Raw genomic sequence first — 22,198 nt, 5'->3', positions numbered from 1 at the left:
TGAAAAATATTGACAAGAATTCCCATAATCATGAAAATTCTAATCCGTGGGGGAGGGTATACCAATAACTCCAATCTTACCTGCCCAATCCCCCCCCCCCAAATCATGAAATTCCTAATCCGTGGTGGTGGTGGTGGGGGGGGGGGGTGCTAGTATACCTACTATGACTCTAATTTTCAATATCACCATTAATATTTCATTCTCATTAAGGTCTTTTAAGGAACAATTTTATTTGTTGCGAGGCCGGGAAAAGTAGGGGGGGGGGTTGAATCCTCCCTGTTGCTATGTTCCTAATGGTTAGGTCTAACTTGGCTAGCCCCCCCCCCCCCCCCCACTCCCGGTTCAGACGCCTATGAATAAAAATGCGTATATATCTTTATACACGTGTATTCAAACAAAGTCATTAAATGTAATTTTTTCAGTTCTAAGAGGATATTTGAAGCCGATCGAATTCTTTACTCGCATCTTTTATACATTCTCTTGATAAAATGTACACCAATCTCATAATTTAATTTTCCGAAAAATAATACTCTATGAAATGTTGTTATCCAGAGATAATATGATCATAGGCTTACCTAATATTTCTTTTTTAATTATTCCGTCCCTATTCCGGCGATTACGGCATGCCTTTACCTGCAGCTAGCCTTTTTCTATCAGTGACGTCACTGTTTCCATATAAGGTCATGTCAAAATTCGACAAACTTGTAGACTTTACATTTGTCAATTTGTATCATGTCAGATGTGCTATTGCCGAGCCTGAAGTTACAAATGCAGAAACTACGGATTGAAAGTGTGCAAAGTTGAAGGTTTAATTAACTAATGTAAACAATAAAGTTGCAAAATGTGCATCATGCGAAGGAACTGAGTCAAATCTTACACGTGTTTATGCCCGAGTTTTATAGGTTACACGATCAGAATTACACATATTCATGCTCAGGCTCACGCATCAACACGATTGCATATTCGGATTTACAAGTTTACATGTCTGGATTTTTGAACACGATTACCCTCCATAACTATCTCTTTTAAGTAGATATTGTGTATGAGTAGGTGTTTTTAGTTTCTGGTTTTTAAAATGACGGAATGGTTTTGCAACACCTGCATCATATTTCTGAACACATTCGTGTAGACTCGGTTTAAGCAGAGGGTTGTATACTGTTTGCTAGTGGCACAAAACTGATAGCAGTATTTGCTACGAACATAAAGAACAATTTACGCCAGTTTCCTAATAAGTTCAGTGATTTTAATCTAGAGATCGGCTGAGCACAGCCATTTTCGCAAGCCAAGTTTCCGATCGGACACTTGACTAGTGGAGATGGGCACAGTGAAAATTCCAAGTAATTTAAAAGTTCTAAATCAAATTATTGATAAATTACTTATAACATTATAGTATAGTAAATTAAAACAACTGTTAAATTGAACACGATGAGTTCACATGTCGTTTATGTTTCACTTTGCTCATTCTTTTTGCAGCAGTTCTTGATTATGTGCATCGTTAATTAATTTATTACAGAAAACGAGAGCCTTGGCAAATTCAAACATTTAATAGTATTCCAATACACTGTATAAACTCTGATGAGGACACTCTTACTCAAGGTAATGAATGCGCGTTGAACATTTTAATTTCGTTTGGTGTTTGTATTGTTTTACAACTTGTGGTAAAGTTTATTCTCAGCATTTAAACAGTTATTAGGAAATCTTAGTAAGTAAGGCAAATCAAAGTAAATACTGAATTATAATTTTAAACTCTAAATAAATAGTCAACTCCTTTATTTTTAGTTTTTATTAATCTGCTGTTTATTCTAAAAAAAAAAATGACATTACAAACTAACCAAAAATGTCCCTTTTGTAACCTTGTTTTTATGAAACTAAATTTGGCGATGTGAATTCTTAAGTACTATATCTGCATATAGCAATGTCTCTAAATGTCAGAACGAACGGAACTTTTCACAGCATTTTACTTCATGGTCGCTGATTAATGGCGGCTGCTGAATTTATTTATCTACCGTCCGAAAAATATGAAAAATTGAAGGGAGCACTATAACTCTCGAAGTTCACAAAAGTTCAGATTAAATATAGCTCGTTAATTCTTTTTTCAAGGAAAAGGTGCAATAAGGTAAAAACTGTGATCAAATTATTCCTATATACTCGTATATGATTGGTAAAATGGAAAAAACAAATATTGTTGCTGAAATGTAGCAGTAGTAAACGTAAATATGTTTGTCTATAATCGTTTTGGCAAACGACCTCATCATAAGTGCTATATTCATTTTAAGCTTTCAATGAATAGGGGGATTTCCCATAACTGGGCTGGATCTCCAAAATGGAAAAAATACACCGCAGGATATATTTAGTGTGATATATGTATAAAGATTACTATTCCCAAATTTGAACATGTTTTCCGGAAAATAAATCTGAGAAAAACACCGCACAGTTTGAAACCGTGTCAAAATTAATGACCATCGTCAAACACTGAGTGGTCTTTTCTCGCCTCGCCTCTGACCCCGGGGTATTGTAGACAAGGCATCATTTTTTAACGTAACTACAATGGGTATTCTACTGTCCAGCGACTGTCTGGATCTGTTCAGTAATTATGTCATAAAAGTGTATTAAACTGACGTGCATGCGACACTTCACAGAGTGAGGAGGGCAATACATCAACGCACGTGCGCGTAGATGCGATTCTGACATTTTTGAAGACTGGTGTATAAAAATGTCAGACGAGCTTAAAACCCGTTTTTGTCATATAAAGATATTGTTTAACTGAAGGAGACTTTGAGGTGACTTGAATGGGACGGACCTCATTACACGGATTTTGGTCGTAGTTAATGAACGGTCGTTTACTTGAACCTATAATTTATGGTGTAGTCCCCGTTAAGGACAAATAAAACAGTTTTTACTACGAGGAAATTCGCAATTCATAAAATCCGTTCATTATGTCAATATTATTACTGTTTACATACATGTTTATTTAATATAGTCACAAGTATTCATTGATGAATATATGCTTAATTTCGGGTGTCTTGTACACAGGTGTAGTTTCCATATTTGGAGAAGTGGGAAGGGAGTATTCTAATTATTTCTGTCATTTCACCGAAGATTTGCAGAAAATGTCAGATTCAGAAAAAAAATTTGCACACATAAATTTATGTAAAAATGCGTTATACATATTTTCCAGAAGTAATATTTAGCTCCGCGGTGCGCTAATAATAAACGACGTCGCCTTTTTGGGAGAAATTCTGGGTCTTTTAGGACATTGACCACTTAATACGAATATCTAGGTGTTTTCCCTCTCACTCATTTCTCTCTATCGTTTGTCAGTTGGCGCCATATTGTTGCATCATTGAACACTGATGTTTAAAAACACTGTTCTACAGTCATGAGTGTTAGACCAAAGCTTCAAAAGAAGCTCTCCTTGTAGAACAAGTAAGGTGTTGGGTTTAATGGCGTGTGGGGCACGGTCGTGTACATATAGAAAGGTGTCACAGTATCCGCCAAAAAATGTTCTCTGAGTAGACTTGGACACTTAAACGAACTGTTAAATAATCATCCGGAAATGTTTATAAATCTTGTATGTCATGTCAGACTTTGCCGTACTTTAACCTCCTAGAGAACGTTGAATAATGGCATCTATATTTAAACGAGCATAAAAATTTATGAAATATTACTTCTAGAAAACAAAAGCTGCAATGTGTTGAGTCAGATAGAATTACTTAGGCGTATGCCTGTCACATAATTATCATTCGTTGAAGATAAATTTTAATTTCATTTGCATGTTAAACATTTAACCCCTGTGTTCTTTGCTTCATTATTGCGAATTCTTCTGAAAAGCGTATCAGGTAACTGGTGGTTCCAGCCAAATTGATCTTGACTTTAGTTTCGTTCACTAGCGACAGATCGGCCACTGTGTAGGTAGTTTGTAATACAAGCAAAGAGTTTAATTAAAACTGAATAAAACAGTTGGTATGGGTTTTTTGTATATTTTATTGTGTATTTCCCTTGTAGAAAAACGATAAATGATAACTTCACATAACACAATACTGTTTGAATTGCAATATCTGATTACAAAATATCCGCATACATTTACGTGAAATTTAGCACACAACCAATCGTATTTGCTGTTACACTGTTGTATATACAAGTACTGTATTTCTTTTAAGCTGGAAGTTTAACAAATTCAATAACTGATAATCGAACTTGTTCCGATATTGCATTTTGAAGTGAGTTGTAACAAATGAATTATTAAAATGAATTGAATATCAATCAAATACATTTGATCTCTATACACAGCAAAAAAAACATCATAATGTAAATAAACACAGTCATAGTGTTAAAGCTAATACTATTGGAGACGAAGCATTCCAGACCGCAGGCTTTGACAGATGGGGCCCTTTGCTTTCGATGCTACCGAACTCTTGACTGTAGGAACAAACATTCTCACAGGAGTTGTGGGATGAGTTCCGCATGCTTTTTACTTGTCAATTTCAATTATTCAACATTTAGTTGACAAGGAGTTTAAGAACCTCTAAAGCTACGCTGTTTATTGAATATTTGTAATGTAGGAATCTTCAGCCGCTTCTTCATCATCGAAGTCCTCAACCACGGGCGGAAGTGGGCGAATGGACTGTGTCTTGGCAACGGCAATGGCGTCGTACACAGTCAGGAATAAGTTTTCCTTTGGAATTCTGTCGAACACACTCGCTTGGGTCATTGTCTTAATCATATCAACGGAGCAACCGGCCAAGAAAACCTTGACTTGAACGTGATTATACTCTGAAGATATGTGGCCAAGTACATTTGCACCGGAAGCATCCAAGTAGTTGATATTTGAACAGTCGATGATAATATGATGAGTTTTGCGCATAATTCGAATTTTCTCGGGTGTAACGAGCTCATCTCCAGTTTCAGGGTCTTCCTCGTATCCCAGTTGGCTGATGCTAGAAGCGGTGGACATTTGTCTTGGCATACCTTGGTAATTGCCATTTCCTGAATAGTTAGATGGACGAGAAAGGTTTTCGTCTGAGATTGAGAATACAGGGTTGTCGCTCTTGGTGAGATTAGCAGTTGAAGCTGTGTTGATGAATGTATCCTTGCCGTTTGAGTTAATGCTGACTTGAGAAGCTTTGCGGTCTCCGGTAACTGTAACTCCAGTTAAATCTGTTGACATCTTCTTCTCTTTCAGGCCTCCTTTACGCTCTTGTTTCTTGAGGAATTTAAGAAGTTTTCGTGGGTTGATCGTGCATTTATACAAAGTATTACGGAAAATTTCAGCGTTGGCAAAGAACAGGTTGGCTTGGAAGCGGAAAACCTTGACGCCTGTATCCTCGATTGTTTCAGAATACCTCTTGTATTCCACGATTGCGCCGTCTTTGGTGATTCTGCCGAGTCTGTATCCGCGAGCAAACTGAGTCTGGAACACGACAGTGATCAGAGAGACAATGACGCCAATTCCGAGTCCGAAGTCAATGTCAAGGAAGACCACGCTGACGATAGTGAAGAACCAGATGACGAAGTCGATTCTGTTGATTCTCCAGTATTTCCTGCAATCTCCCATCTGGATGAAGAGTCCTTTGAGGGCAGCGACGATGATAGAAGAGAGGGCGGCTTTGGGAAGAGGCTCGAACAAAACGCTCATCGCCATGATGACGAGAATCATCAACAGCGCTGCGAAGGCTCCGTTGAGTGTAGATTTCGCATTCATGTTTGAGGCGACCATAGATCTTGGTGGGGCGACAGCGGACGGGAAACATCTGAAGAAAGCGCTGACGAAGTTACACATTCCGTAGGCGACCAGTTCTTGGCTGTCATCTACCTCGTAGTTGTGCTTCTTGGCGCAAACCTTAGCCATAGCGATAGTGTTAGCGAAGATGAGAATGGCGATAACAAAGCAATCTACAAAATAATCGGCTACTCCAGTGGTGTCAGGTAAAATAGGTGGAGGTATAGTTGAAGGAATATTTCCGACAATGGCAAGATCGAACTCTTCGTTTAGTTTTCCAAGATAAGAAGCAAGGGTAGCGATGATTACAACAATCAGTTCAACGGGAATGGGGATGAACAATTTGTCTTTGAACCTTTCGTTAACGCATTCTTTCATTAAGAAGATGAATGCGATGCAGATAATCGTCGTTACGATGGCAGCAACATTAGCATCCGTTATATTTTCAAAAATAGCTTTGTATGTTTTCACGATCTTGAATGCACCACCATACCTTGGAATGGAAATTCCCAGGAGAGCTGGAATCTGGCTTGTTGCGATATGGACAGCGGCCCCTGAAGTAAAAGCGGCGAAGAACGACTCAGATAGGTAGGCGGTGATGAAACCAAGACGAAGGAATCCCATAATCAGAAGAATTACTCCGACGAAGAGGGATATCGTCATGGAAACGTGTTCCTTGTAATCCATAAACGCAGGAATAGAGTCCCATTCTAGAAGCGTTGCATTTGAGGACCCGTTGAGAGAACTGTAGATTAAAGTAGGATTGGCAGCTTTGAACACTTCCGCTTGTTTGTCCACTACACTTGCAGTCACAATACAAATGACAGCACTCGTTCCCATGGACACGTGTGGAGAGGTTCCAAAAATCACGTACAGGATGATCGGCCAAACGGATGTATAGAGTCCATTTTCTACCTTCACGGAGGTGAGTAATCCAAACGCCAGAGCCTGTGGGATGTGTAAGATACCGATGGTAATTCCAGAGAGAATATCAGTGACGGCATTTTCCTTGAGATTGTAGTAACGGATTGCTTTGATGATCGGTAAAAAGCTTGAAAAGATCTTGAACACTTTCTTCGGAGTACATGACACCTTTTCCAGAGCGCGTTGATAGATGGGTGGTTTGTCCGTGTTCTTCTCCTTCAGGTAGATTTCGTCGAAGGCCGCCTGGGTATAGGGCTGACGCTTGATGAAGATGGTGCTGTCCACCGGGGTGGTCCCTCCCGGAGAAGACTTCCGTCTGTCCTTCACTCCCGACTTGTCCTCCATTGACATGTTGTCTGCACTCGAGGAAGATCGCAGCATACTGACCCGTCCTCTTATGTACTACGGCAAGTCTACAAGGAAAAAAAGCCAAATCTCCAGTCCATTGTGACGTAGTCATTTTTATGTGAATATGAGTGACAGCTCGTAAAGCTATCAAGAGCGACAAGCGGATGACAAGCTCTGGCAAGTTTGCATAATTCAGGTGCAATTCTTGTTCTTTTGAAGCAATGTTAACATGTGCATTCTAGAAACAAAATTGTCATCGAGATTGTTCCGAAAATAAGACCGAGTGACTTAAGACACAATCAGACATTTCATCAAGCTACGACATTTCTAAAAGATAATGCGCAGAAAAACCTGATAAAAGTTTCTTTCTTGAAGTTTCGTTTGATTCATTTAATCTAAATTATATCTATCATGTATTTACCAACTAAAGTGAAAATAATATTTAATTATTGAGTAACATTTTGATATATTACTTAGCACTATCAATTTCGTATACAAGTGTGGTACTCGATCAAAAAAAAAAGTTTAAATATAACGATAACAATTACAGGATTTTTTTTTTCAATAATACTCTTTAGTCCTTTTAAATATTATTTGTATATTTCTTGATCTTATTTCCTGTCACATTTGATGTCCGTGGTATATCACAGATAGATAAATTTACTTACCAAAGATAGAACACAGCGATTTCAGGGTGATGTTTTCATTCGTGGCCTGTCAGCCTGGCCGAGAACGCGCAATGTCAAATTTTACACTTATATACGAAGGGCGACGTTGATTGATAATTTGTGCAAATTAGGAATTAATTCAACAGATAGAAACTTATCTATGGAGATATGTACATATCTTTACCAGTTTTATTTTTTCTATTTCAATTTAAGCCCCGCCCATCTGTTGAGAATAAACGGCAATGCGCCCTGGTCTCAACATTAATGAGAACGTAGACCTTTAAGCCACTCCCACCTAACGCATAGTACTTCAAGGAGTTTGAATTAATTAAAGTTTTTTATCGTCTTCCCACCCCTCTTCCTTTCCCTTTTTTCTTCATTCCCAGTTATTATTCTTAAAAACAAATAACATATTGATTCATTTTTCTCACAATATTTTGCGTTTCGATATAAAAATATTATATGACAGATATTAAATCTGTTGGTTGATGATAAATGATAAGTATTTTGATATCAGAGTAACATTTCTAAGTATGCACTTATAGCTTCGCACACATACACTTGAAATCGTTTACAAATATACATACATTTTTTGTGAAGTGAAATAAATACATTTTTTTTCTGAAATCAGTTATGAACTTTATGTATTTCCTCCTTAATTGCATGATACATTATATATAAAAAGAAATACGTGCATAAAGGGAAGGTGTTGAAACAAGCTATAAAGCTTATTTGTCCAATTACTTTTATGTTATTTCCATTATTGAATATCAGTAATTTAAGGCTTTAACAATTACTAGTAATATAAAATCATTACCAATTAATATTTTGTTATGTGACATTTGTAAATAACATGTACACGTGTCTCCTTGTATCAGGTACGTTACCAATGTTCGGGGTTTTGACATTTAATCTAGATGTTATATACATGTTCTTATGCGTATGTTTGAATATATGTGTAATAGAATAAATAACTATTTCTTGACTAATATTTAGCTAAAAAGTGGGGTCTTTTTATGAAGAAATATTTTGTTGTTAGGTACATTTGTAAATACTTATGGTTTGACTCTGAGAAAAAAGTTATACAACAATTTTGATTCTATAAAATTATACCACTATACATGTATTGACATCCACTAAGTATGATTCCATCTATTTCCTAAGGAAATTTATTGTAATTCTTAGCTGTATAAAAACTGACAAGACTGAAATCTCCACGATTCAGTTCCTACCAGTTTGATTGGTCAAAACCCTCAGCAACCTCAGAAAAATCATGCTCGGAATGTACTAAATGATCATGATAATGTCAGACTCAAATTGATATGGATGTTTCTTTTATATAACTTACTAATGTAATTTAACAATTTTATTAATTTTGTTAAAAGAAAGATGTAGGTGAAAACAATATAATGCTTTCTTTGATGATTCATGCGGGTAATAAAAGTAGTGATCAGATATTGAATGCAAATACTATGGAATTGCTGGCAGGGGCATGCTGCATTTCCTCGTCCAGACCCCTTCTATAAAAGGATGAGATGCTACAAATAAATTAAGAATATCAAAATGTGTATATATAATATAACAAAATGTATATTTAATATAAACACCACTGGGTTATGCTCAGATTGTTACAATTAGATTTAAGAATATTTTATTTATTATATACAGAAATAGTACATAAATTATGTACTTATCTATTTGTAATTTTATTTTGTTTCGGTTTTAAACCTACCTAAGAATTTTCCAACTCCCGATCTATTGCTCTAAAATTAGAAATAATTCAATTGTTCTACATAGGTATTCAGACGTATTATGCAAATCCCCCGGGTAGGGGTTAATTCCTGCTGGTATACATCGATGAGTTTATATTCATGCGTCCCTGAGACGCGGATTAACATTGATGTCTCTCAGTGTTTAATTGAAGCTGATAATCATTAACGCGATACCCCCTGTTAAGATGGATTAAAAAGTGAAATATTTTTACGCAATAATGACCTAGGTATTTTATTATCCCCCCCCCCCCCCGGAAACCTGGGCTGAATGAAATTGTTAGTATTTCATGGTGTTTTTAACATAATAATTTACGTTTAGTTGTTGAATAACAAGACACCCCCCCCCCCCCCCAAAAAAAAAGGTAAAATCGGAAATATCATCAAATATTGATTCATTTAACAATTTTCAAGATAAAAACCATGAAGATGTTTCAATGTCATTCATTCTCTGGGAGATGCATGTACATGTTATGTTAAATGCCAACAATTTATGCAAAAGAAAGAAACATTTGCCAGCCAGATCCCCTTCTTAGCACATTGACAAAGAAAATCTGACGGTAAATTAAAATAAAACAAGAACCAGCAAAACATATTGACGAGACCAGTTCAGATTTATTCAAAGTTTTGTAATATCATGATTATGAAGAAATTCCATTTATATTACTTTTCGGGTTTTTTTTCTCACATATAATGTTGTTACCATCACTGTGTGTCAAATCGAGTTTAAGGAGACTGCTCGAATAGGCAGATTAATTGCCTGCTGTCCAATCCTTATTATGTAGTATTTTATATAATAAAATACTGTTTAAATTTTACTAAAAAAAAAACAAAAACAAAAACGTGCATCAGATTCTTGAGAACACCCATTATATGTATTTTTAACGATTTTTCTAACCCAAGGCTACCAAATTACACAAGCAAACAATTAATGGTTTAAGATTTAATAATTCACAATCCTCTTAGAACTCTATACATGTACATATAGAGTAAACAATCATATTATGAGCCACTTTAACACTTCATCCCTATACTGAATACCATGTATTCTATTAATCAAATTAATTGTAATTATTGTTCGTTTGGTGGCATGCATCAGATGAATAAGATAATTAGCGACATTTGACCGGAACACGTATTGACACGTGAATAACTAAGTTAACTTTCCTGCAACTTTTTACGTTGCAATTTATAAATTAGTAATTATATAATTGTGTTTTGATAATTAGTTGTTCTCGCGTTGATTTAAGCTTATTAATTTCTTGTATTCATTAACATCTGACATAATTAAACATATGCATATACTATGTTTTTAATTTTTATCTTATACACTTATGTATTGGTCACTAGGTGTGGTATGTACACGTATGACTAAACTCAAGACAAGATTGTATTGTATTGTTTATTTGCCAAAGTTCATATGAATTATATGCATTGGTATATAAAATATGTACATAATTACATAGATAATAAACTGCATTCTATCTATGCAAAAACACCCATCTCACGTTTACGCTATACAATATTCTAAAACAATTTTTTTTTTTTAAATGCATTTTTGATACCAAGCAATATTTTTTTAAAAGATCATGGCACAGTAAACGATACACAAACTTACGGAAGCTAGAATTAACATAGAGACTGAATATACATTTTATTGAAAAGGAAAGATTTTACATGAAGTGTTTGCTCATATACATAAAACTACATCTATAAACCAAACTGTAAGTCTGTCTCTCAACTTAATTTTACGTTCTCCATTATCCAGAAACAAAATTTTTTTTCAGTTTTATAAGTCTGTGAAATAAACTGACATTCAGCACTGGGGACAGGTCATGCAGAGAGGTGACGGGGGATACCAACCTTTGAAGGACCGCAATATTGTTTACTGTAAACAACATAAACATGGTATGTCATTTTTCTTTGGCCAATATGAGTCACATTCGACTTCTGAACACCGATGTGTGACCTATGTTTTGCTTTCTTGGTTTATTTGTGTTTGGTACAACCTTCCGAGTCAGAAGCTACCACCAGAGATTATATTATTAGCTTACCTGGGCCGAAGGCTCAAGTGAGCTTTTCTGATCAAAATTTGTCCGTTGTCTGCTCTCGTCGTCGTAAAATTTTCTCATTTTCATCTTTTTCTCCAGAACCACTACACCGATTTCAAGCAAACCATCATCACTGGGCTAAGGGGATTTAAGTTTTTTTTTAAATGAAAGGCCAAGCCCTCTTTAAAGGGGAGATAATTTAGAATTACTGAAAATTTCTTGGTATTTGCAAAAAAATATTCTCAAAAACAATATGGCCAAAAAGCTGTAACTCGTGTGGAAGCATCCTCAGGTAGTGTAGATTCAGGTTTGCTCAAATCATGATCCCTGGGGGTAGGGTTGGGCAACAATGGGGGATCAACTTAAATGTAAAAATATATAGAGAAAGTCTTCTCTAAAAGTAATAGGCCAGAAAAGCTGGAACTAGTCAAGGAAGCATCCTCGGGTTGTTTAGATTTAAGTTTCTTCAAATCATAATTCCCTGGGATAGAATGAGGCCACAATGACGAATCAACTTTTACATAAGACGATATAGAGAAAATCTTTAAAAATCTTCTTCTGAAAAAATATGAGGCCAGAAAAACTGGTACTTGTTTGGAGGCATCTTCCGTTAGTGTAGATTAAAGCTAAGTTTGTAAAGAAATGGTCCAGGAGGTAAGGTGGGGCCGAAATTGGGGGGTGGGGTGGTGGTCAATATTTACATAGAAATATATACAGAAAATCTTTAAATATCTTCTTCTCAAAAACCATTCGGCCAGAAAAGTTCAATTTTTTGGGAAGCAGATAGTGTAGATTCAAGTTTGTTCAAATCATGATCCCTGGGATAGGGTGGGGCCACAATGAGGTTGTCAAATTTTTACATTTGAATATATAGAGAAAAAGCTTTATAAATCATCTGAAAAAAGCATTTAACCAAAAAGCTAAAACGTGTGAAAGCACAGGTTGTGCAGATTAAAGTTTGACCAAACCAAATTCCCTGGGGAAAAGTGAGGCCACAAAGGGGGGGGGGGGTTATTTTGGATTAGAGAAAAGTCTTCTCACAAATACTAAAAAAGCAAGCGGGCTTAGTATTTACCATAAATATATGTAGATAAAAACCGACAGAGTTGTGAGCTATTTGTGTACTTAGTTATGAAGATATTTTGAATTTGCCTGTTATCCTGCTTTGATCAGTTATGGCTTTTGTTGCTCAGGTGAGCGATGTTGCCCCTGGGCCTCTTGTTTTCCAAATTTTCCATATTTATAACTATAATGTCATTTGAGAATAATTTTGTTTAAATATATATTGATTCACATCATCATAAGTACCTTTGACAGATAAATCATCCAGTGTAACGAGAACCCTGCAGCTGTCTGCTCAAAGAGAGAAAACTCGGATTAATACTTCAACTCCTTAAGCTTTACACACACTGTATTCACAAAAATAATTTTACACTCCACAACTCTAACTTGTAAAATTCAAATTTGAGGTACAATTTTGCCTTCAATATAGCGCTTTTTCAAACATCAGACATTTTCAATATTATACAATATTTAGTTAAGATAGTTAAAGAAACGCAAATTATACAATTGCCATGTTAAAAGAGTCTTAATTCTCTTTAATACACATCATTTAAATCTTCAGATTTTGTTTGGAATATATAGAAATATAGTATGTATGCAATAAAAAGTTGGATATTTGAGTATTTGAACCACATAAACCAAAGAATTTCGATTAAAATTATGTTTGACATGTATCGTATTATCCGCATACACCGAATTAATTTTGGTTTAGTGTGGTCTTCGGGCTGAAAATAAGACAAATATGTCAATTAGTGACTTTTCTACTATATTCTACTATATTCATATATATAGCCACATATATTGAAAAGACATCCTATAAATGTGTTGTATGCGTGATCTAGTGGTTAGAGGTACATGTAGGTCTTTTTGATATTGCGGTCGCTGGATCGATTCCACTGATTAGTGATTTTTCTCTACTTATTACATGATAAGAATAGAAAGTTTGAATTGTATTTTCTAATCAACTTGATTTTTTCTTCAAATTCGCAAGTATAATTCTGAGCATGAGCACATCCAATATAAACATGTCTCTTCAATAACATTTCACTCTGTTAACTCTTACTTTATAAACCATATGTAAACTGTGCTGTATATTCATTTCTCGATGCAGGTTTCCTGAATTTATGACAAATCAGTGGACGTTACAGACACCAGTAAAATAATCAGTATCTAGGTTTTGAAAATCATATTACCTGTATCTATAGACAAAGATACTTTCTGTTCAATCACAGGTGAAGGCGAAATAATGGAAAAGGCGCTTCAATTCTTTTCAATAAACATTTGGACACATATTTGGGATTTATTCCACACACATGCATTATATTGAATGTATCTAAGCGTTCAGAACATCGCAGCACAGTATTTAAGTTATGCACAAAGTAATATTTCGGACCCAATGAAAATAATTTAAATATACATGTCACCTGTATCGTATCTTAAGTATGTTCAAAAACTTTGGCGGATCCAGAGGGGGGGTTACGGGGGTCGGAACCCCCCCCCCCCCCCTTTCTCTGGGACATATGAATTTTTTTGAAAACGTTTAGTGCCTATTTAAAGACAATTTTCCCATTTATAATAGAAATACTGTAACTATCTCAAATAAATGTTTTTTAAAATTGCTTATTAAAAGAATTTCGTACTGCGTCCCATAATTTTGTTCTTATGTGAAAAAACCCTATCGATTTTTTATCGAAATAAAGTACATTGTACTCCCCTTCAGCATCCGGTGTTTACTACACTGAGTAAACATGTGGAAAATTAAAGAAAAAATACATAATATTAAGCAGTATCGCTAAAAACACAGATTTATAATAACATCTACACTGTATTTTCTACTCTATTTCTTTTTAAAAAATCATTATAGTTCATACAGTTTTGAACTGACAAGCCATCGAGTAAAACGACGTTCAAGTATGAGTACACGCATTCGTTTTACTTTAAAAAGCCGCGCTTTCAAATTTATTGTTTAGTTAATTAACTTAAGTATTTATAATAGATGAGTTTTACTTCGTTTCAAAGGAAAAATACAAAGAAAATTACATGACCCGCTTACGCGGGTTATGCTGTTTTTCTGGAATGCTAGCTACCTTCATACCCACATGAAACACAAAAGAAAGCCTTTTTTGTTTTGTTTCCAAAAGTCGGAAATTCCGTTACAAAAATACCGTATAAAGGGTTTATATGTAAACTATTATGAAAATGCCCAACTTTTCAAAACTTTTCTAAATATGATCGCATCTGTACTCGTGCCGAATGATGTAGCGCACCCGGCCATTACAGAGGTCACATCAAGTTCCCTGGGACGACAATCGCTTTTACCATTGTATTACACACGTACCATCTATTCAGCACATAAATTATCCCCATTTTTTGTCATATCCTATCATTTAGACCTTTATTTAAGAAGGCAATCGATAGAACTCAAAATCGATAAATAGTTCAGAATTTAAAAACATCAAAGACATAAAAAATTACCAAAATATCCATTTTTAAAATAGTTTGTCGTAATTAGTCTGAGTTATTTTTTGCTTCTTAGTGTTTCTTTTCAGTGAAGCATAGACGCACTTTCTCATTGCTGGAGACTTGGGTTTCTTGTGGCTAGATAGTATGCAAATCTTCCTTACCTAAACCAAAACGGCAAAACGCTCAATAATGCAGTGCACTCTGCTGTTGAAATAGATGTGAAATAGATAGTGATGAGATAAATGTTTATAAAATACAGTTGTATACGCACGGAAAACGTTAAAAAAGTCCTTGTTTATTGACAAATGATGAATTTTGCACATTTTGGTTTCCATCAAATGGACCCCCCCCCCCCCCTTTTCCAAATTGCTAGATCCGCCTCTGAAAAAGATACTTGTTCGTATACTGGGATGGGGTCAGATGTTGGAACCTTTTTTAAATAACAAGACATAAAATTATTCCTGCATTTATTTAAAAGGGGGGGGGGGGGGGTATAGTTCTTATCGCGGTTTGTCAGTCATTCTCTACCCCCAGCTCTTCGTTTTCCAGACATTTTTTCCGTTATGGTTTAGGCAATTGATTTCAAGCATCCTGGTAGTTTTATAATGATGCTTTTAATATAAAGGGTAAATATTCTTACTTTTAATCAACAGGTATTTACGTAATTAATTTTTAAATGTGATTGATTGACTGATTGAATAACTGGTATTTTCCGGTACACCTTGACAGTAAAAACAAATCAGAAGTCATAACAATACCGTTTTGCCTGTCGCAAAAGTACTAAATATACACATTGATTTTTAAATGAAAGATCATTATCTAAGTCAACTGTTACTTTATTTACACTTTCAATTTCTTAAGTAAACCGATTGTGATTCACAGTTCTTTATAAACTGGCAGTGCTGAAATCTACATGATCCAGTTCGTAACAGTTTATCTATCAGTCAGGCTTTCAGCAACCGAAAAAATAACGGACTGCACGAAATAATCATGTTGTCAAACTCGAATTCCCACATCATAAGAAGATATTGGTTATTTGTCCTAGCTAACGTACTGATGTGCATTAACAATAATTTAGTTACTTTTACTTTTGTTACTATGACAAATAAATCAATTTTTAAAAAGCATGAAAATATAAAAAGTAAAATACTTTCTTTGACGATTTATACGGATCATTGCAGAAAAAATTAACTTAACCTACTTACGCAGGCTGTGAATTTTTTTCCTGCAATGTCGCTACCTTTATACCCGTATAATTTAATTCTAATTGTAACGCGCTTTCTATGGTGGCATATCTCTGCCCCTTGTTTGCAAGATATTTTTCTATCATATATGTCGACATGCAAGATAAATATGTTGACATACAAGATAATTATGTCACCATGCAACATTACCAGGTTGACATGCAAGAAAATTGCAATCAGATAAAATTATACAAAATCTCAAAAAATCTCAAATATCGCCCATCGGTAACATCCAAGATGCTACCTTTTTATGTCGACATGCAACTTATTTATGTTATAATGCAAGATAAATATGCTGACATGCAACTTATTTATGTCAACATGCAACTTATTTATGTCGACATGCAACTTATTTATGTCAACATGCAACTTACTTATGTTGACATGCAAGATATATATATGTTGAGATAAATATGTTGACATGCAACTTATAAGTTGTATGTAAACATAACTAAGTTGTATGTCGACATAAATATGTTGCATGTTGCAACATATTTATCTTGCATGTTAACATAACTAAGTTGCATGTCGACATAAATAAGTTGCATGTCGACATAAAGAAGTTGCATGTTAACATAAATAAGTTGCATGTTGACATCAATAGGTAGCGTATCTAGCATCTTGGATGTCAGATGTTGGCGATATTTGAGATTTTTTTAACTCTTATTTGAGTGCAGTTTTCTTGCATGTCAACATAGTTATGTTGCATGTTGATATAACTATCTTGCATGTCAACATCTTTTTCTTGCATGTCGAAATAATTAATAGAAAAATGACTTGCGAACAAGGGGCAGAGATATGCCACCATAGCTTTCTGATTGGCTAACAAATTATTTTATATCGTATAAAGAATGTTGCCTACGTCATAGCAAGTCTAACGTCAAAAACGTATCAATACGCCCGATGTTACGTTTGAATTTTGGATAAGTTTACGTCATTTTAAAGGTCAAATGACCGTTTTTATATACAATGAAGAGTAAAAGAAATTGAATTATAAGCAATGAATTCAATATTTATTAGTTTTATACGATATAAAATGGTTAGAAACAGTTTACGCTTTTTAATAAAACGCGAAGCAGTTTATAAAGCGTAAACTGCCCCAAACCATTTTATATTGTTTAAAAAAAATAAATATTGAATTCATTCCTTAAATGAATCACTAAAGACGGTATTTTATTGTTAAAATATTATCTTAAAGGCAGGAAACTCTCAATGTGTACCGTAAGTATCCAACAGTATGCATTTCTAATCAAAAAATGAAATTGGTCCAATAAATGCAATTCTGACGTCATATTCACAATAATTGCGCTTCGCTCTTCTGACATGGAGTACACCAGTAGTGATTGCAGTTATTTTGAAAAAATCTGTTTAAATTGCTTATGTAGATTGTTTGAAACATTTTAAAATTCAATTTAAGAATATTGAGTCAAATAAAGAACAACAACTTTATATTTGATAAGTGAAAGTTCGTCATTAGCAAAAAATGAATCTACAAAGTAACAAAATATCATGGTTTCTTTTTCCTTTGAAACTCATGGAGCCTTTGAGAATAAATATTATTCAGTAGATAATGGACCCATTCATTTCGATGATAAAGTATATATGTACACAATGCGATTCAAATATAGGAAGTTAACATTAATTTTCATGATGAAACATATATTAATTATATACAAGTTACAGCAAATTATCGCTGGTACAAGTTCATATCAGCCAGTTCAAGTCCATCTCCCTCGATTCAAGTACATGTTCACTGATTAAGTTTATGTTCACCGTTTTAAGTTCTTGCAAAAGACGTCAATGTTTCTATAGATGCACAACATATGATTCTTCCACAGCTTCCTCGTCCGTGAAAGACACTGATCGAGTCGGGGTGGTTTGAGCTGGTTCAGACGGCTGAACCACGAGTTCCTCCGCAAACGCCATGGCGTCCGCCAAATCCGGAAATACGTCATCTTTTGGAATTACGTCAAAAGCAGCTGAATGTTTCATTGTTACGTGAACTCTTTCAGATAATCCCGACAAAAGAAGACGAATTCCAAGTTTTGAATACTCTTTGTGGACGTGAACGAGGAGATTAGTGCCGGAAGCATCGATGTAGTTCACGCATGCCATGTCAAGAATGATGACTCGAGTCCGCTTGTACTCTGCTAGCAGTTGCTTGGGATTTGAAATTTCGTCAAATCCAGAGTCTACAGTGTCCAAGCTATCAAGTGTGTCAATAGACGTGAGACTCAGAACATGCTCCGGCGGTGGCAATCCCACAAAAACAGACTCCTTGTTCAAGAAATTGCCAGCATCAAAATCGGCTTGATTGCTGTATAAATGATTACTCGACGAAGATTCCTCGAAAGAAACTGATGAAAATACGCTGTCAGGCTGGTTGTTATTATTCAAGCCATTTTCTGTAGTGACGGTCGATATTTTCTGGAGTGGAAGACCAGTGCGTTTGGGTGCACTGTCATTTCCACCTTCAGTAGGTGTGTTTTCGTACTTCTTGTTTAACAATTTCATAAACTTCCTTGGGTTGACTGTAGACGAGTACAATTTTTTACGGAATATCTCGGCATTTGCAAAGAATATGCTTGATTTGTACACAAATATTTTAATGGGACTCAGTGAGAACAGTTTCTTTATGCCACGTATATTTCTGAAGTTAGAGTTGTACTTCATCAATCTCAAGGCTGAAGCTCGCTGGCTTTGAAACACAATGGTGAGGAGAGAGACTGCTAACCCGATACCGAGTCCAAAGTCAATGTCAATGAAAACCACAGATGTAATCGTACATAACCAAATGATGAAATCGTACTTGTTGATCATCCAATATCGTCTAGCATCCGACATTTGAACGAACAGTCCTTTCAATGCTACCAGAATAATGGAAGCTAAAGCAGCTTTTGGCAGGGAATAGAATAGTTCACTGATTGCCACAATGACCAAGAGCATCAGAAGAGCCGAGAACAAACCACTTATTGTCGTTTTGGCGTTCATGGACGACAGAATCATTGATCTTGGAGGAGCCACAGCGGACGGAAAGCACTTAAAAAACGAACTGGCGAAATTGCAAATGCCGTAGGCATAGATTTCCTGATTGTCGTTTAACTCGTAGTTATGCTTTTTGGCGCATATTTTTGCCATTGCAATGGTATTGGAGAAAATCAGGATGGCGACGACAAAGCAGTCGCCCAAATACAGGGGAACGTCGGTCATGTCGGGTAGCACCGGAGCCGGTATTGTGTTTGGAATCGTCCCGACAACATCGACATCGAACACCTCCTTCAGGTTCGACAAAAAGGAGACGAGAGTTGCGACTATTACAATGATCAACTCGGTCGGAATCGGAATCTTTAACTTATGCTTGAAACGCTCATTGATGCATTCCTTCACAACACACAGAATGATTATACAGATGATGGAAATGACAAGGGTGGCAAGGTTTACTGATGTGATGTTTTTAAAAATGTCTTTGTATGTGTAGACTATTTTGAAGGCCCCCGAGTAGCGTTTGACATGAATTCCTAGAAGAGCCGGCATCTGACTTGTTGCGATATGAACTGCTGCACCGGAAGTGAAACCACTAAAGAAGGACTCGGAAAAGTAGAAAGTTATAAATCCAAGACGGAACATTCCCATGAAAATAAGGATAAGACCCGAGAACAACGAAAGGTTCATTGCAACATTCTCCTTGAAATCCATGAATTCCGGAATGTTCACCCATTCCACGGTAGTCGAGTTTTGCATCGTTGCGTTATTTTTTGCAATAAACGATGCCAGTAAATGTTGATTTTGGGATTTGAACTCATCCGCCCGTATATCAACAACCCCAGCGGTTACCATACAGATCACGGCGCTAGTCCCCATGGAGATGTGAGGCGATGTACCAAAAATAACATAGAACAATATCGGCCATAGTGAGGTATAAAGTCCGTTCTCTACCTTAACTGATGCAAGCAATCCAAACGCCAGGGCCTGTGGAATGTGCATGATTCCAATGGTTAGTCCCGTCAGAAAGTCCATTAACACATACTCCTTGAATTTGTAATACTTGAGGAATTTCAACACGGGTAAATGGTAAGCACAGAACTTCCATGCACGTCTGGGAGAACAGTAGAAATTCTTTTTTAGTCTCTGTAGCAAGGTCTGAGAATTTTCGTCGATTTCCAAGTAGCGATTGCTGAATTCCAGTGTGGCCATCGTGGACGACAAACTCGCTGTGTCTGTGTACAAAACGCGCTCCTCGGTCAGTGATTACTGGTCACTATTCATGAGAATACTTGGGAGTTCGACAATGAAAGTGCACAGGCAGCCGGGTCGTCGTGTTTTATTTATACCTGTTGTGATGATTGTCTGCCAAAGGGGAATCGTACATGTCGTCATCAAGTTTAAAGCTGGTGTTAAACGTCGCAATGACTCAAATTGATTAATAGTCGAATCACAGAGAGTCATATAATATAAAAATAAACTTCGGGGACTTTACTGTTTTACAAAATTGATTCTATTACCTTCTTTTGATCCAGTTTTATCCAGTGAATGTAAAACAATTATGTGAGTCAGAGTAGGGTCATTTGGTTACTTCTAATCATTATATGTTTTCTTTTTGTCGTTTTGGTCGAGATCTGCTACCTTGAACACGACGATTTCGATCACTTATTCACGGTTTGTCCACAAAAGCGGAAATATGGTAAGACAGTTAATGTCAAACTTCTGTCAAAATCTAATTAAAAGTACAATCTTGTTTATAGATATGTAGTAAAAAATATTAGTATATTGTAAACATAGATGTTTATCTTTTCATATGGGTCAACTATTTTTATGATAATTTTAATATCCCTTTGATGGTAAACAATGGTGCCGAGTGTTTCCTTGTTTATTCATTATTTTGCGAATCTTTATTTTGCGAATAGTCATAGCTGTGACTAACTTTATGTTCCGTAAACATTTATACAACACATACATACTAGTATATATCATTACTTCATATAATCCATAAGAATTTAAGTCAAAATATCTATAGGAGCATCCCTATATTAATGTAGACTCGCGCATTAACACAACTGAATTTCGATTGAACCACTTGTTGACAGTCACAGCATTTAATTTTATTTCATGTGTGTACTTTCGCACTGGAATAGAACTTAAAACCTGGAAAAAATTGGATAACTATGTGACAGAGCAAACTGTTGTCCAAATCTGTGACCATTTTCCGTCATTTACAGATCTAGCTTTTTGTAAACAAGCCAAGGTCACCACCTATAACTGTGACGAAGTCATATTTTTGTCATTTTCTTACTGTGTAATGTGCACACACTATTCTGTTTATTTTGTAATGTCTTATCTAATTTCTACAGTATTGTCTCTTTTATATTTTTGAGAGGAATTTTAGACATTTTATATGTATGATGGAAACGAATCTATCTAGTTTATTCAGCCACTGGCTTTTCAATTACTATAAGAACATCAGAAATATTTTTTTCATGTGTAAAGTTTTTATATCATTATGTATAGCTGTACATGTACCACATCCTATCCTATAATATTAAAGCTATATACATGTATACCGTTCTAACCGCTGTTAACCCGATCAAAAATCGTCTTAATTAAAAGTATACAGATATTTTTCAATGAAAGTATATTTTCAATTTACTTTCATAGACAGACAAATACACCTCATGTCGACTGATAGTTTCTGAGACCCATCTGAAGAATAGCTAGGATACACTATTTTGAGAAAAAGCTACAACTTAAACGGGCAAGCTCAGTCATTTGATGTAGAATGTACACCAAGGACCTCTTTTCATATTTTTTCAGCTTTTTAAATCTTCAAGTCTGCAGCTGCGCAGAGCTAAGTAATTATTGTGGCACTTATCCGGCGTTTTTCCTTTGATGACTGGTGTACAATAATTTCCAATACTTGTTCTTCACCCGAGTAGGCGTGGCTTATCACCGTACA

General features: G+C 35.6%; 2 protein-coding genes across 2 annotated transcripts; both read right to left on the bottom strand.

Annotated features, from left to right (window-relative positions):
• Positions 1-3,964: 3,964 nt before the first annotated feature.
• On the bottom strand, positions 3,965-7,801 carry LOC105337100 (prestin). The gene is made up of 2 exons (XM_011441675.4): positions 7,660-7,801; positions 3,965-7,056 (listed from the first exon to the last, which is right to left on the bottom strand). Exon 2 carries the CDS (start codon positions 7,022-7,024, stop codon positions 4,541-4,543), a length of 2,484 nt encoding a protein of 827 aa, XP_011439977.2. The 5' UTR covers positions 7,025-7,056; positions 7,660-7,801; the 3' UTR covers positions 3,965-4,540.
• Positions 7,802-17,679: 9,878 nt separating this feature from the next.
• LOC105337091 (prestin-like) lies at positions 17,680-20,645 on the bottom strand. Its single transcript, XM_011441665.4, has one exon. The coding sequence runs from the start codon at positions 20,440-20,442 to the stop codon at positions 18,055-18,057; it is 2,388 nt and encodes a 795-aa protein (XP_011439967.2). The 5' UTR covers positions 20,443-20,645; the 3' UTR covers positions 17,680-18,054.
• Between the last annotated feature and the right edge of the window lie 1,553 nt (positions 20,646-22,198).

The sequence above is a fragment of the Magallana gigas genome, chromosome 5 (genome assembly GCF_963853765.1).
Source record: "Magallana gigas chromosome 5, xbMagGiga1.1, whole genome shotgun sequence".
Classification (NCBI taxonomy): Eukaryota; Metazoa; Mollusca; class Bivalvia; order Ostreida; family Ostreidae; genus Magallana; species Magallana gigas.
This window is presented reverse-complemented; position numbering and strand designations above follow the sequence as displayed.

Coding starts and splice junctions, on each gene's coding strand:
- LOC105337100 (XM_011441675.4), bottom strand. CDS start 7,024: ATGCTGCGATCTTCCTCGAGTGCAGACAACATGTCAATGGAGGACAAG.
- LOC105337091 (XM_011441665.4), bottom strand. CDS start 20,442: ATGGCCACACTGGAATTCAGCAATCGCTACTTGGAAATCGACGAAAAT.